Source organism: Typopeltis vanoorti, chromosome 9 (assembly GCF_054136105.1).
Source record: "Typopeltis vanoorti isolate ZY-2024b chromosome 9, IOZ_Tvanoo_1.0, whole genome shotgun sequence".
In the NCBI taxonomy this organism is placed as follows: domain Eukaryota; kingdom Metazoa; phylum Arthropoda; class Arachnida; order Uropygi; family Thelyphonidae; genus Typopeltis; species Typopeltis vanoorti.
In genome coordinates, this window is record NC_143557.1 from 15,848,721 (window position 1) to 15,863,216 (window position 14,496).

General features: G+C 34.9%; 1 protein-coding gene across 1 annotated transcript in view; it reads left to right on the forward strand.

The window, feature by feature from the left end:
- Positions 1-14,496, forward strand: part of LOC150102899 (tRNA (34-2'-O)-methyltransferase regulator WDR6) — a 624,232-nt gene that overhangs the window by 223,514 nt on the left and 386,222 nt on the right. The window contains exon 10 of the mRNA XM_090398196.1: positions 13,022-13,107. Within this exon, the coding sequence (XP_090254322.1) occupies positions 13,022-13,107 (86 nt within the window). The remainder of the gene's footprint in view (positions 1-13,021; positions 13,108-14,496) is intronic.

Genomic DNA, 14,496 nt, shown 5'->3' on the forward strand with positions numbered 1-14,496 from the left:
TTCCAAATATTGTAATACTACTATGAATTTTCCTCACGATTGCTGTAAGTGTTGCTAGTTGTGAGAGGAGTTTTTCTAAATAAAATTGATTCAGAATTACCAACATTACTATGAAATAGACTTCACCAATGTCATTGATGATTTTGCTAACAGAAAAGCAAGAAATATAACATTTTAGAATGTTGAAATTAAAGTTTTACTTCAAAAAGAAACATAGCACTTTAATTTATTTCCCTGTACGTCATTTTGACTTTTTGTAGTATTTTTGGTGCTTATTGAGAGGGGTGGAAAACTCAGGGATTGCCCCAGGCAGCAAAAGCTCTAGCTACACCACTGTGTATAGTGTCACCAGGACAGCACTTATGCATTCATTGGTATTTACTATTTGATTCACTTTGGCTCAAAATTTCGTATTCAAAGCAACCTGTCACATTCATTTGCTATCTCTGTTGCTTTTCCAACTTCAATAACCACTCTGACCTCTTCAGCTATCTCTCTAAAGCTTGATTTTCTGTAATCTAAATACATACCCTAATAGTGATGTCATCATCCTTGGGGACTTCAACTTCAGCAACTCAAATTGACTTCCCTTCTCCTGTTTCACCGACGAAGTAGACAGGGAATGCAAGGTATTTGCCTTTAGCAGTGACCTACTGCAGATCATTAATTTCCCTACGAGAATACCCGACAACCCCTCCCTCCAATCTGCCAACACACTTGATCTCTTCTTAATAACTTCCCCTTCCAAATATATTGTGGATATCAGTTCTCTTCTTGGTAACTCAGACCACAACTTCATAAGTGTCCTTTGTTATGGAACAGTCTTCACTCAGCAGTTTTCAGTCTTGTGTCAAATGGTGTGACCCTTGCCACCATCTAGGCCTTGGTTTTGAAAAGAGGCTGCTAATGAAGTACAAGAAAAAAATCTCAGCATACCACAAGTGGTTCAAGATCAAAACTCCAGTTTCTCTCTCCACCTATATAGCGGCTTTCAGTAGCTATAAAAGAATCAATAAAATCAAATCAGACTTTTGAAAGGGCCAAATGCTGCAAAATTGTCTCCTATCTAAATATACAAATTGTTACTTTTTTTCTTTTTATGATCATCATACAATAATTTCATGATTTGTATATGTGTGTGTATGTATGTACTTGTTTATGTGTACATACATACTTGTGTATGTATGTACTAACAGAAAGGCACTTTTTTGTGTATCATTTAGGATATTTTAAAATTTAATGCTCATTATTTTCAATTATTGGCAGATTATCTCAGTGAATATGTTACTGGATATTAGTTGCATAATGGAACTAATGCTTTCTCTCACACACACACTTAGGATGGCAGTGGTTAAGGTATTGGAAAAGCTGGTTCCAAGACAGAGTTTGGAAACCACATTAAACTTGACAAGAAATTATATTCTTCTTTGAATCCTATACCCAAGTTTAAGATAAGCATGACATAACTTCCTGCTTAGTCTACTTTATGTATGGAGGCTGTTGAATTCACATCATTTGTCGTGTGTCCGGACAATTCATCGCGGAGACTATTCATTGTGGGGAAATTCATTGCGAGAAAATTAATCATCGGGAAAATTAATCGCATAGAAATTCTTCTTAGATATATATGAAAAAAAAAAGAAATATTTTTAAAAAAAATATTTCATTAAAAAATGTTTTTTAAATATTAAAAAAAAATTTTAAGAAATATTTTTTTAAAAATTTAATATTTTTTTTAAATTTAAGAAATAATTTTTTAAAAAATTTAAGAAATATTTTATATATAATTTAATATTTCGATTATATTTTGTTTTCTTAAAATTTTTTTATATTCCATATAAAGTTATTAATATTCTTTCTTACTACAGGCTCTGTAGATGAATATTAATTGTTAAAGAAACTGGAAGAACAGGATGGTTAGGGAGAAAGAGCACCATGTTTAAGAATATTTAGGGAGAATAGTTATATCAAGCTAATATTTATCATTAACTAATTACATATTCCTATTAACTATTCTGTTAATAGTTAGAAGGAGAATAAAATATTTAAGAATAATTAAGAAGAAAGGGCACAATATTTAAGAACATTTATTCTTCTGACTGTTCAATATTTTTCTGTTCTGCACATTTAGACATCCCTCAGGTGTGGATTTTTTTTTTTTTTTTTTTTTTTTTTTGACTTCCTTTTTTTTTTATCTGAACTAATTCAGAAAGCGACGTGTTTTAGTTATTGAATACACGTGTATTTTGAAAATGACTCCACTTTTCCTGCATATGAAAGATATGTTGTGTGCTGTTATCATTTACAGGGGAGCTAGTTTAAGATCATAGGTGCACTTTTGAGTAATTATATTAAAGAAAATTATAATAAAATTACGTAAATCCTATCATTATTATGTAAAGCAGCATAAGATAAATTGCCATCTGTGGTGCAATACTAGTCTTTACCTTTTCCTCCAATACTAGTATTTTATAACACTAAGAAATTTTATATTTAGTCTTCTTTACTGAAAAAAAAAATGAAAAAAAAAATATATATATATATTATTTTAAAAATAACAATCTCATGTACAGGATTAACTGGTTTTTGATTCTGCAGTCAGGCAGAGAGGTTACATTCTCATTCTTTGTTGACGTATATTACATAGGAACAATGGCTGCTCACCATAAAGGCTTCAGGGCTGCAGCCCCTCCAGTATAAAATGAAAGTTCATGTTTTATTATGGTCGTTCTTAAAGTTTTATATATTTATCTAAAAACTGTTATTTTCTTGTTTGTAATACAATACTGCTCAATGGTATTTTATATAATTTATTTGTAGCAGTAGTTATATTTTGCAATAGTCAATGTGCTGTGTGGGCTAGGATTATTATCAGTACTGGCTAGTATACTCAACACTGGAGTGATTTATGTGCAGTTTGGGTTGGAAGCATTGCAGCCCAAGATATGTTGCTACTACACGAGCACAAACAACACATATTAATGTTGTTGTCATTTAAACGGATCTAAAAACTGTTAATTTTTTTATTGTAATAGAATACCACTCAATAGTATTTAAAAAAATTCATTTTAGGCTTCACCATATCAAATTCTTATGAGCCACCACTGCATAGGAATAACAGTTGTTATAAGACGAATTACATTTTTTCATGCCATTGACAGTTATTTTGACATGATACTGTATAAGAACATAACAGTTGCTATAGGACAATATTATATATTTACATTAAAGTAACAAATGATCATTATTCACACTGTTAAGCACAAAAAAAAATCTTTCTTCCCTCTTTCTTTGGGAGGGGAGGAAATGACGACACTTCTATGTTGGAAAATGGACTATGCTGCAGTCACGCTGCTCAGCCAAGAGTTGATTCCATGGATTCCAGTCTTGATAGAAAAGAACTAAGGTGCGATGATGCTTGTGTAGGCTCTGACTTCTCACCTTTTGTTTGAAGGCTGCAAGGAGATGGTCTCTGTGAAGCTGTTGTGCTATCTGGTCTTGTATGTTGAAGATAGAAGCTGTATATTACCTCTTTTGCAGTGATGAAAAGGTAGTTGCAGATCGAATGATTATTTGACTCTGCATGGATAAGATGGAAATATTCCTATGACTACCACAGGTTAATGCTGCCATTTCCTGAGACAAACGGATTAATTGGATGTTGACTGGGCATTCTAAGTAGATATGCTGGACTGTTCCTGATTGGTAACAGAACCAGCAGTTATCTGAAACATCTGGCTTAAATTTTTGTAGTATAGTTTGAGTGGGTAGTGCGATGTGCCACATTCTCCACTGAATATCTGTATCGGGTTTGGAAGCCCTTGTGCGATATGGTACATCCCATTAAAATAGTGTTTGGTCTGATGATGCAGGATTTTCCAATGAAGCACTTTGGTTTGGCTATTGTGTTAGAGTGGTGTAGATTTTGTTTATGTTGCAGGGTGTAAGTTTCTCTGATGCATTGTTAGTTTTTATCAGAAAGATAAGCACTGGATCTTCTGTGTTAGGAGGGCTGTATCCCTCTTCCGTTATGCTGTCAGGCATGGCAGCTTGAAAGGCGGATTTTACAGTGTGTATCTGCTCAGCGTGATTCCCATATTCCAGGTTTGCAAGTGATTTTGGAAAAGCGCCAGGTGAGGCTCAGAGAAAGAATATCACTTAAGACTCTCATGCCATGCCAGCTCCATGGAGGAAGAAAATCTCTTTCTGAGAGATGGGGGTTCCTTACCGTCACCTTGCCTCGCTTTTCAGGAAGTGATGCTGTCTTCACTGTGTACTGAAGGTTTAGCTTCTTCCATCTTCGAAGGGCATCTTTGTAGAAGTTTGCTAGATTCCCAGGCATGTGTATTGTTGTCATTTTCAAGGCTGTGGAGAAAGAGAGACTTCTAGCAGCAGAAGTGAAAATATACTCAGTGGTGATTTTGTGTGGCATTTCCTGTTGTAAGGTATTAAGGAGAAAGCAAGTGTGGAGCATTGTTATCCTGTTGTCAATGGAGGTCTAGTTTTGTCCTCCTTTGAGAGAAGTACTTAGCATGGAGTAGGAAAGCCAGTTTGTTTTGTTCCATATGAATTGACAAATAGTTGACTGTATTTGTTTGATAAATTGCATTGGTGGCATGAGAATCTTTAGCGTATGCCAATGGACACTGGTAGCTATTTGGTTAACAATTATTGTTCTCCTTCTTGTGGAGGCAGAGGCTCATATTTTTGCCCACTTTCCTAGTACTTGCTTGAAACATTTAATAAGTGTTCCTCAGTTTGTATCCATATAAGAGGGCATTTTATAAATAAATTCCCAGGTATTTGTTTCCCCTCTGTGGACCAGTGATCAGACATTAGGGAATCGGTTCAGTTTTTTCCATTTGCCACACCACAGTTCTGTGGTGTTATGTGCATTTAGTTTGGTTTGTCTTCTGAGGCCACTTGGTATTGTTGGTATGCTGTTGTATGTTATAGAAATCCTCTTCTTTGCGGGCTATAACTGTAACATCATCAGCATATGCTGTCAGGGTTATGTCTTGGTAAGAAAGTTTAAGTCGGGATGCCCTAAGCAGCATGCTTATTCTATGCAAAAAGATCTCAATGGCAATTGTGTAAAGCGGACCGAAAAGTGACAGCCTTGTTTAATAACTGTGCTGTATGGTACAGATATGGTGAGTCTGTTTATCTTCATGCAAAAGTGTGCTTTAGCATATAACATCTTAATGATTGAATGATGCCTGAGCCAAAGGCTTTCAGGAAGTTGAATAAGTAGGGGTGTTCAATTCAGTCAAAATCTCTTTCTTTGTCTAGTATTACAAGACTCATTGTTTCACTGTTGCTGATGGCTATGCTTATGAGATTCCTTATGAGGTGTAAGTTTTCGTGGGTAGATCTTCCAGGGATGGAATAGCTCTGATGCATATCAATTATTTCACAGTGGGTTTAAGTTTGTTGACAATGGCTTTTGATATTATTTTACAGTCTGTGTTTATGGAAATGAGTCACCAGTTTTCTAATTTTGTCACATCTCCTTTCTTTGGAATAAGTTTAATAACAAAAGTTATATTGAGTGGGAAGCCATTGGTATTGTCTTCTACATATACTCTGTAGAGGTTAGGTCCAAGCTGTTCCCAAAAGGACTGGTAATATTCAGTGGTGAGTCTGTCTATGCCAGAAGATTTATTTTTAGGTAAGGGGCTGCAGGCAGTTGTCAAATCGTGTAGCATGATGGGGAGTTCTGTCTTATGCTGCATTGCTGGTGAGAGTCATTTCACATCGGAGAGAATTATGTCAATGGCATCCATGGAATGTTGAGTTAGCTTGGTATAAATTTTTGTAGTACAACAAGATATATAACAGGATTTCATCATGAATTTCTATGACGTTTATACTATCTGTTGTTATAGCAGATATATTGGTACACTCTTGTCGGCATTTTTCCAATGATAAGAAATATTTTGTGGGTGCATCTGCGAAGTTAATGTGTTTGCATTGTGCTCTTATTAGTGCTCCTCTTGCAGACTGCTCTAGGTGTGAGCATGTGGTGGCTTCTAGGACTGGTATTCCTCAGATTCCGAATGACGTAATTGCTGCTGCTGTTGTTGTTGTTGTAGATTTTTTAGAACTGAATGTTTATTCAAATTCCTCTGGTAACTATACTTTTGGGTAAATATCCTGACTTTGGCCTTAAAGAGTGACCACCACTCAAATTAGTTGGGAAGTAGGCATGTCTGATGAGAGTTGTGATATAGTTTTTGGAGGTTCTGAGATATTCTGTGTCCTCTGGTAAGCTGTTATTAAATATTCAATATGCTCCTCTTTTGTGTCAGGTGTCCACGAATGCAAATGCTCAGAAAGATGGAATCATGGTCTGATACATGAGATGAGTGGTATATGACTCTCTTTACAAAGGGTATTGTGTGCTGCTTGGATGTGTGGTATCTATCGAGCCGTGCTTGGTATAGGACTCTGGCAGGACCACCTTTGGCCCTCCAGGAGAACTTTTTTATGTGAGTGCAGGTGTCTGAAGATATCACTCAGCTCGTAGTCATTGATTACATCCTGGAGAAGCTGAGCTAGTGAGAATCGATGTTCTTGACATTGTTGTCTGTCCATTGCAGGATCAGAGCTGGTACTTGTTGACTTTGGTGAAATGGCTTTGGACTATTGCAGCTGAAAGCTGTTCGTTTTGTGGTATGTATACATTAATTATATGGATTTTCTTTCCTGTCTGAATTCTAATGAGTGCATATATTGCACACTCTGGAAAGGTATCGATAAGTCTTAATTTTAGGATGCTTTTTTTATGGATTCCAATGCTGACTCCTGATCCATGAAGTTGTGTGGCAGGACAGTGGTGCATGGTATACGGCCAGTTCTTCCAGTGCTGATCTGAAGCTTTGCTAGTGAAATCGAGGTTAGTTTCCCGCAGCATAACTATTTCTGGCCGGTGGGCAAGGATATGCTGCAGGATGAGCCTGTTTCGCAAATAGATAAAGTGAAATACATAATTAATTATTTCTCTTGTGAAATGTTCAAAAATAAATTGTAATCAGAAATATCATGTTCTTATCATCCAACTAAATGATAGCGTACCCTCTCTCACCAGTGAGCTGTGGATTTGAAACTCGCAATGGGCATGGATGTTTGTAATTGTTTTTAGGGAAGAGATGAATTTCATCATCTGATGTGAGACCACAGCACTGCTTATTGGAGGCCTGAAGTGGCTTGAGTGGTTTCCCATGTTTGGTCATGGAATTTCAGCAGGATTTCCGAACCAGCTTAAATTGATTAAAAATTACAACGAAACAGAAATTAGGAAACCCACCGATCAATAAATAGATTACTTTCATTCTATAAGAATAAAAAATATGAAAATCTAATTAAAATCTAAACAAATAATACATAAAAAAATTATATTTTATGAACTTTATCTTGCACTGCATTTACTTTTTATATATTGGTATCAATGCATTATCATTTCAATTTTCTAGTGAAAAATGTTTTCAGTGAACTTTTTCTGCAATGAATTTTCCTGTGATGACTTGTCCATGAACCCATTTGCCATAATAATGGAACAGCATTATGGGGAAAAACATTATTACTAACTCTGGTTTCAACCTTTGAGGGTTCATCAGTGAGAACCAGGCCAAAGAAGATACCAGGGTTAAGTCATCAGTAATTGGATAGTGTACTAATCTTGCATCACCAAATAAATACAGTATGAGTAATCTGATTAATAGTTATGTTGGATTTCCCATGGGGGACATCTTTGGAAGGAAGCAAATGAAATTAATTTTGCTATGATCTGTTCATACTTTCAGTGGATTTCCACTTCTGACTATAAAAAGTGATCATTTATGCTTGATACATGATTGTTATCAAGCAGAATTTTCAGTTAAGAATGGGTATATGTGATAATATAAAGCAGATGTAATGATAAGCTCTGGAGAGTGCTTTAAGGCATACTATATCATAAGAATCCGCAAAAGATAATGTTCAGTGCATGGGGAATGGTCAAAAGGTGCTTAGATTAAGCAATATCAGACTGTATATATATACCCAGGATCAAGAGAATAAAACAGGTAGTAAAATGGATGAGTAAACATAATTAAACAGGAAATTCAAAAAAAAAAAAAAAAATGCAGATAGCATGTAAGGAAAATAAAGGATATCAGACTCATGAGCAGTGCGAGGTACAATCAAGAAGACTAGCACACTGGTATGCAAAACAGAAGCAGCTCAAGTGAAAAAGTTGGCTTAGTAGGCTAGTGACAATCAGAGATAATTCCCGAAACCTTTGGATAACATCTCATATGTGCAAAAAATAGCTTAGTGTGGACATGTAAATTTGTCTCAGTTCTTGATACACAAGGAAGATAAAAGAGAACAACATAGTTTATTTGCATAATCGAACTAATCACACACACACACACACACACACACACACACACACACACACACACACACACACACACACACACACACACACACACACACGCGCGCATGAAAACTTAGGATGGTGGTGGTTAAGGTATTGGAAAAGCTGGTTCCAAGACAGAATATGGAAACTACATTGATAGAAGTATATTATAAATTAAGATGCCAAGAAATTATATTCTTGGTTTGATCTATTAAGTGTAAACAAACAAAGTTTGCACGTGAAGTAACTTCAGGACTTGGCTAATTGTATAGAGAGACGAATGACTTCACATCAGTTGCCAGTTGTGAAGTTACTTCACATGCATATTTTGTTATCTTACACTTGGATAAAGAATGAAACCAAGAATATAATTTCCTGGCATCTTTAATTTATAATATAACCAAGTGAAAAAAACTTTCAATAACTATCTCTAAAAATAACTTTCAATATCTATATCTAATTCAGAGTATCTTAGTAATAAGGTGTGACACCTTTTTACTACTTAAATATGGAAACATGATTTGTGCATTACTTCAACCTTCAACCAGTGAGAGCCGGACCCAGAAGTGAGTCCGGCTCTCACTGATGAGACATTAATAAAGGTCGAAGGGAATGGAAAAGTGGGATATGCACAGCAGTTAAAAACATGTCTCAACAATGTTCAAGTAGTAGAAATATGGAAGATTTGCAATTCTAATCTCCAGGTTTACACATACATGAATCAAGTATTGGTACCCATCTTGATCAAATTTATATCTCTTCTTCCCTTATAAATAGGATCATTCAGATCATGCATCTTGAAATCAACATGTCAGACCATAATCCAGTTCTACTTAAATTCTGCTGCATGGAATATGTAGAGATCAGTTCTGGACCATGAACTTCCACCAAATTTTCCATTGATCTTTTCAACCAAATTCCACACCTTCTGTTCAAATTTGAATTATATTACCTGGAATTAGGATATGTAGTTAAAATTCAAACAGTAGAACAGAATATGATGGAATGGGGAAGGGAACAGGCTTTCCTCAAAAGAAAAACGTTGAAAGACCTATATAAAGACAGAAGCTGGTTCGTAGCAGACCAGATATAGAATGTAGCAACATCATTAGAAACATTAACATAGAGATAAAAGTGGAAAGGCAGAAACAAGTAGAAGAAAGAAATTTTAAAATTTCTTTCTTTTACAGCATCACTTAGCAGATAACCCTTCAACTGCATTCTTCAATAGACAATCACTAAATTCTGCAAAGAAAGGACTATCACTCAAATCTGCATGGTGAAGACATGTCCACTACTCAAGACATCCTTGACTCCTTTTAAAAAAAAAAACACTACAATAATCTGTTTGCAGACAGTAATACAGTGGGAAATTATAACTCTTGGAACATTAATGGCTTTCCTGTTCATATCCAAGATGGACTTCACAGACCCATTAGAGCATCTGAAGTTACCACAGCCTATAAAGAATGCCAGACAAGAAAATCCCAGGACCTGATGGTCTGGGGATAGAACTTTGAAGCTTGGGATGTTATTCTTCCCATTCTGATTCTTCCATTAATTCTTTTCTCTTGTCCGGACCAAGTGAATTTGTAGCAAGCCATATTGTCCTCATTCCAAAACCTAATAGAGGTCACACCTAATCAGCTGGAGACCTATTTCTCTATCTAATACTAACTACAAGATATTTTCCACATTATCAATAACAGTCACAAAGTGGGAATGAGATATATAATTAAAAGCACACGGATATATGTAATTTTAGGCTTAGCAGTAGAATTTAATCTCTTTCTGTGTGCCTACTCAGCTTAGTTAATACGAAAAAGCAGTTGATGGCAGTGCTATTAGTAGAGCTTACTCAAGCATTTGATAATGTCTGGCTTCCCTATCTGTTCCACGTCCTCCAGCAAATTAGTGTAGGTAAAAAGCTGCTATCTGTTATCAAAGGAGCCAATGTCAATTCAACTACCTGCTTCCTAGTTAATGGATTCCTGTCAGACCCAGTCAAAATTCAAAAAGGAGTCAAGCAAGGTTGCTCTTTTAGTCCATTGCTCTATGTAATGTAGTAGGCACTTTGAAGGATAATGATTCCATATACATCTTGTTTTTGGTATTTTGGAAAAATTTAGAAAGATCAGTAAATAACTACTAATGCAGACAAAACAAAATTAAAAGTTTTTGGAAACTGGGATCTTGGAGACATTCCTTTTGGATTAACACTTAAGAGAGAACCTCCTCATTATACTTGGAATTTCCTTCTCCATTTACCCAATATTACCCAATAGAACTTTAGAAGACTGGAAAATAGGGCCACTTTCCTTTTCTTCTAAAGCCATAGCTCAAAACCATAATCTTTTTTGCTCAGTTGTAGATAATAAATATTACAGACATCACAGAAGCCGAAGAAAAGCAATTATATAGTACACCTGTGCAATTTTTTTAGTCCAACTGATACCAAGAAGTTAAAAAGGATTTTCTTCAACTATCAAAGAAGCATAGAAGATTTCGGCTTTCAGTCTTAAAATTTTACTATTTAAGCAATACAGCTTGAAAAATCCATAAAACATTGAAGACCAGTCACACATGTGCAGACCTTCTCCTGTATTACCTGGGTTTTCATCTTCCTCTGTTTGGAGTAAATGATTATAAAGTTCAAAAAGCTGAGTTGTTCCTGAATACTACAACATTTTGACATTGACATTCTCTCCATTAAAAAAAGTAAAAATTGGTATAAAAAAACAATCTCTTTCGATGCAAACTTCCACAGATGAGTACTGATAATAGCATTTTGTTTTATAACTTATTGAAGTTCCAAGGATACCCTAACAAAAGGGATCTTGCTTGGAGAATTGCATATTGTCACTTTGCAGTCAATACCATCAAATGGAGGTACTTTAACATCAGAGATCCAATCTGTGACATCTGTCATCGATTGGAAACAGCAGAACATGCATTTTACAGTTGTCTTCTTGCCCTGCATATTTGGAGCAGATTAAGTAATGTGTTGGGATATCGTTACTTACAACAGAACTATCAAGGTTTTTTTTTTTTGGCACCTGTCAGCATTGGGAAGACAATTTTTATTTTTATAATTAATGAATTAAAATGCTATTTGTGGAATGTTAGAAAGAAACATGGATTTGAAAACCAGCAATATTACATATTGTGAAAATTTTATTGTTCAGCGACATGATTTTTGTATTTAGAAAGAAGCATTCTAGGAGATATCAAATTCTTGGCTAGATGGTGTAGACCACCCACATTCTGCAATATTTACCAGGGGGAAATAAAATTCTGTCTATTTTTACTATGAGAAGTTTCATCCTCTTAGTTCAATGTGGTCTTATGGTCAACTGCAGGGATGACTGGAGAGCAGTAACTTCACATGCAAACTTTGTTTCTTACACTTGGATAAAAGATGAAACCAATAATATAATTTGTTGGCATCTTTAATTTACTGCCCAAATATTCTTAGTGTAAAGTGGATAATTATTTTCTCTTCAGTAATATATAATTCCTTTTTTTCCCCCCCTCCTTATATTGTCATATTAGCCAACTTTTTTTTCTTAGCAAATGAACAAGAATCAATTTATTTTGAATTGAGTTGTACACATGCCGACCTCTGAATTAGAAACTTATTTTATGTATAAGTATGCGACTGTCAATACTAATCGTCTTCAATTTGCTGTGCATAGTTCATTTGGATATGGGTTGGGAACAGCCTTCATTAAATGCTTGGTTTTTTGTATATTCTAATTGATTTACTTTTTTTCTTCTTCTTATTATTATTCATTGATATCTTATGAATTTCCATGTTTTCCTGCTTATTATTTCCTTTTCATGTCATAGTTAAATATTTTCCTACTTTCTCTAACACACTGGTCAATTGTCGAATGATTCCTATCAATCTGGAAATTTCATATGTCAATTTTTCTTAATTTGTGACATCAGTATAGAGGTTGTTGTTTGTGTATTCTACATTATTATTATCCTTATTTTTTGATCCTCTCTATTGTTCTGCCAGGTTTTTGGCACCATTTTTAAAAATTACCTTAATTTAATATTTTCTTACAAGAGCTGCGAATAACACGTTTGCAATCCATGAAATGAAGAATGTCCTCTAAAGGAATGTAGGAATAAAAAATGAACTGAAATAAATAAAATTTCTGAACTAATTAAAGTTTCATTACTAATTAAAATGTCATTAGGTTTAGGATACTAAAGATATTTAAATATGCATGAAAAATCAATGAATGGGGATCCTGCGTAGTACAACTATTTCTTATTCTAAGAGCACTGCAAAGAGAATGCAAATCAGCTCTTTTTCCGAAAATTCTATAAACACATAACAGTGTTTACTTAATTTGTTTACAGTTAATTTCTCAGAATCATCTCATCAAATAATGATGATGATTCTGATTAATTTCAGCAGATAGACAATCAGTACATAATTACCCAATTTTCTTTTAATGTAGCTTTTCTTGTTTGTTAGTTTTATCTTTTATAAACAAAAATCTATAGCAGCTTTAATTCTTTTGAAATTTAAATATATACATCCTACCATTGGATATTAAATGAACTTAATGATTTAATTTCTTATTCTGAAAATATTATTAGGGTGAAAAAGGAACTGATTTTCCAAGAAATGTAGCACTAATAAAAGGATCAAAGTTGTCAGCAGTAATTATTGCCACAAATGAAGGGTAGTGTGTTATTTTGTTTTTAATCCATTGTAAAATGTAAATTAATAGTAGTTAAATTTTAAAAAAAAAAAGTTTTTTCTCCCTCTCACAGTGAAAAGTGTCATTATTATCATCATCATACAGGTGACTTCATAGAATATGCAGACTCATCAAGGGATGCCTTAAACATGATACCCCGCACTATATATTATACTTTGCTTTGAACTCATTCACAGTCATGAAACCAACAATGGACTTTGGCAACCTGTTCCACTCATTCCTCACTCTCCAAGCAAGCAAAAAAAAAAAAGTATATACAGGGTGTTCGGGATAAATTTGACAGTTTCGTAAGGAAAAAGAAAATCTTCTTTGTATCTATTAAATTTAATGAATTGACAAAAAAAACATTACAGGCAGAGTTAATTACAATACTATCAACAAGATTTACTCAAAATAACCACCATTAGCATCGATTACAGCTTCAATTCTGCTTCGGAACCTCGAACAAGCTGATGCTACAGTCTCCCTGGGAAGAGCCGCAAAAACTGTTTTAATTTTATCCATTAACTGGGCTTTTGTATTACTAGAAGTGCGATTGGTGTCTTTTTCAACTGCGCCCCATACAAAATAATCCATGGGGTTAAGGTCTGGGGAGTTTGGAGGCCAAACATTTGGACTGGTGAAGTCGTAGAAATTTTCAGACAACCATTTTTGACTTTTCCCAGAGGTGTGGCAAGGGGCCGAATCCTGCTGCCATACATACGGCCTACCATTGGCTACCCTTGTTATCCAGGGCTTGACTACAGTTAGCAACTCCACGAATAAAGCCCGAATTCCAATGCCAGGGTTCTTCAACACCTGTTCCTGCAGATTTGCGAGGAATTCTGCTGTACGAACGCAATCAGATCGTCTGCTAGGGATCTTTCTTCTTGCTACATCCTCGTAGTCACCATTGCAAGTCTCTAGTTCATGCCTGATTGTTTTTACTGTATTCAGGGAGCATTGGGCAGCAGTCGTAATATCCTTATTTTGATGGCGGGCACGAATCATCATGATACAAGTTATTCTCTTCCATGATTCAGGTGGGTTCCAGCTATCCATCCTTTCTGACATCTTGTATATGAATGAAGAAGGGTCCAAACTTTTAAATGAAGAGAAGTGTGTGTTAATACATGTAACTTACGGAAAAATATAATTAATTATAAATATGTCAAATTTATCCCGAACACCCTGTATATATATATATATATACTCTAGAACTAAGGGCCACTACTAAACCTGTTATGAAAATTTCCTATGTATTGATCATGCAAAATCCCTAAAGCAATTTGTATAGACCTACTGCCATGTTGGTCACTTAGCTCTGGATCCTCTCCTCACCCCCCCCCCCCCAAATCCAAGTTGCCAGAT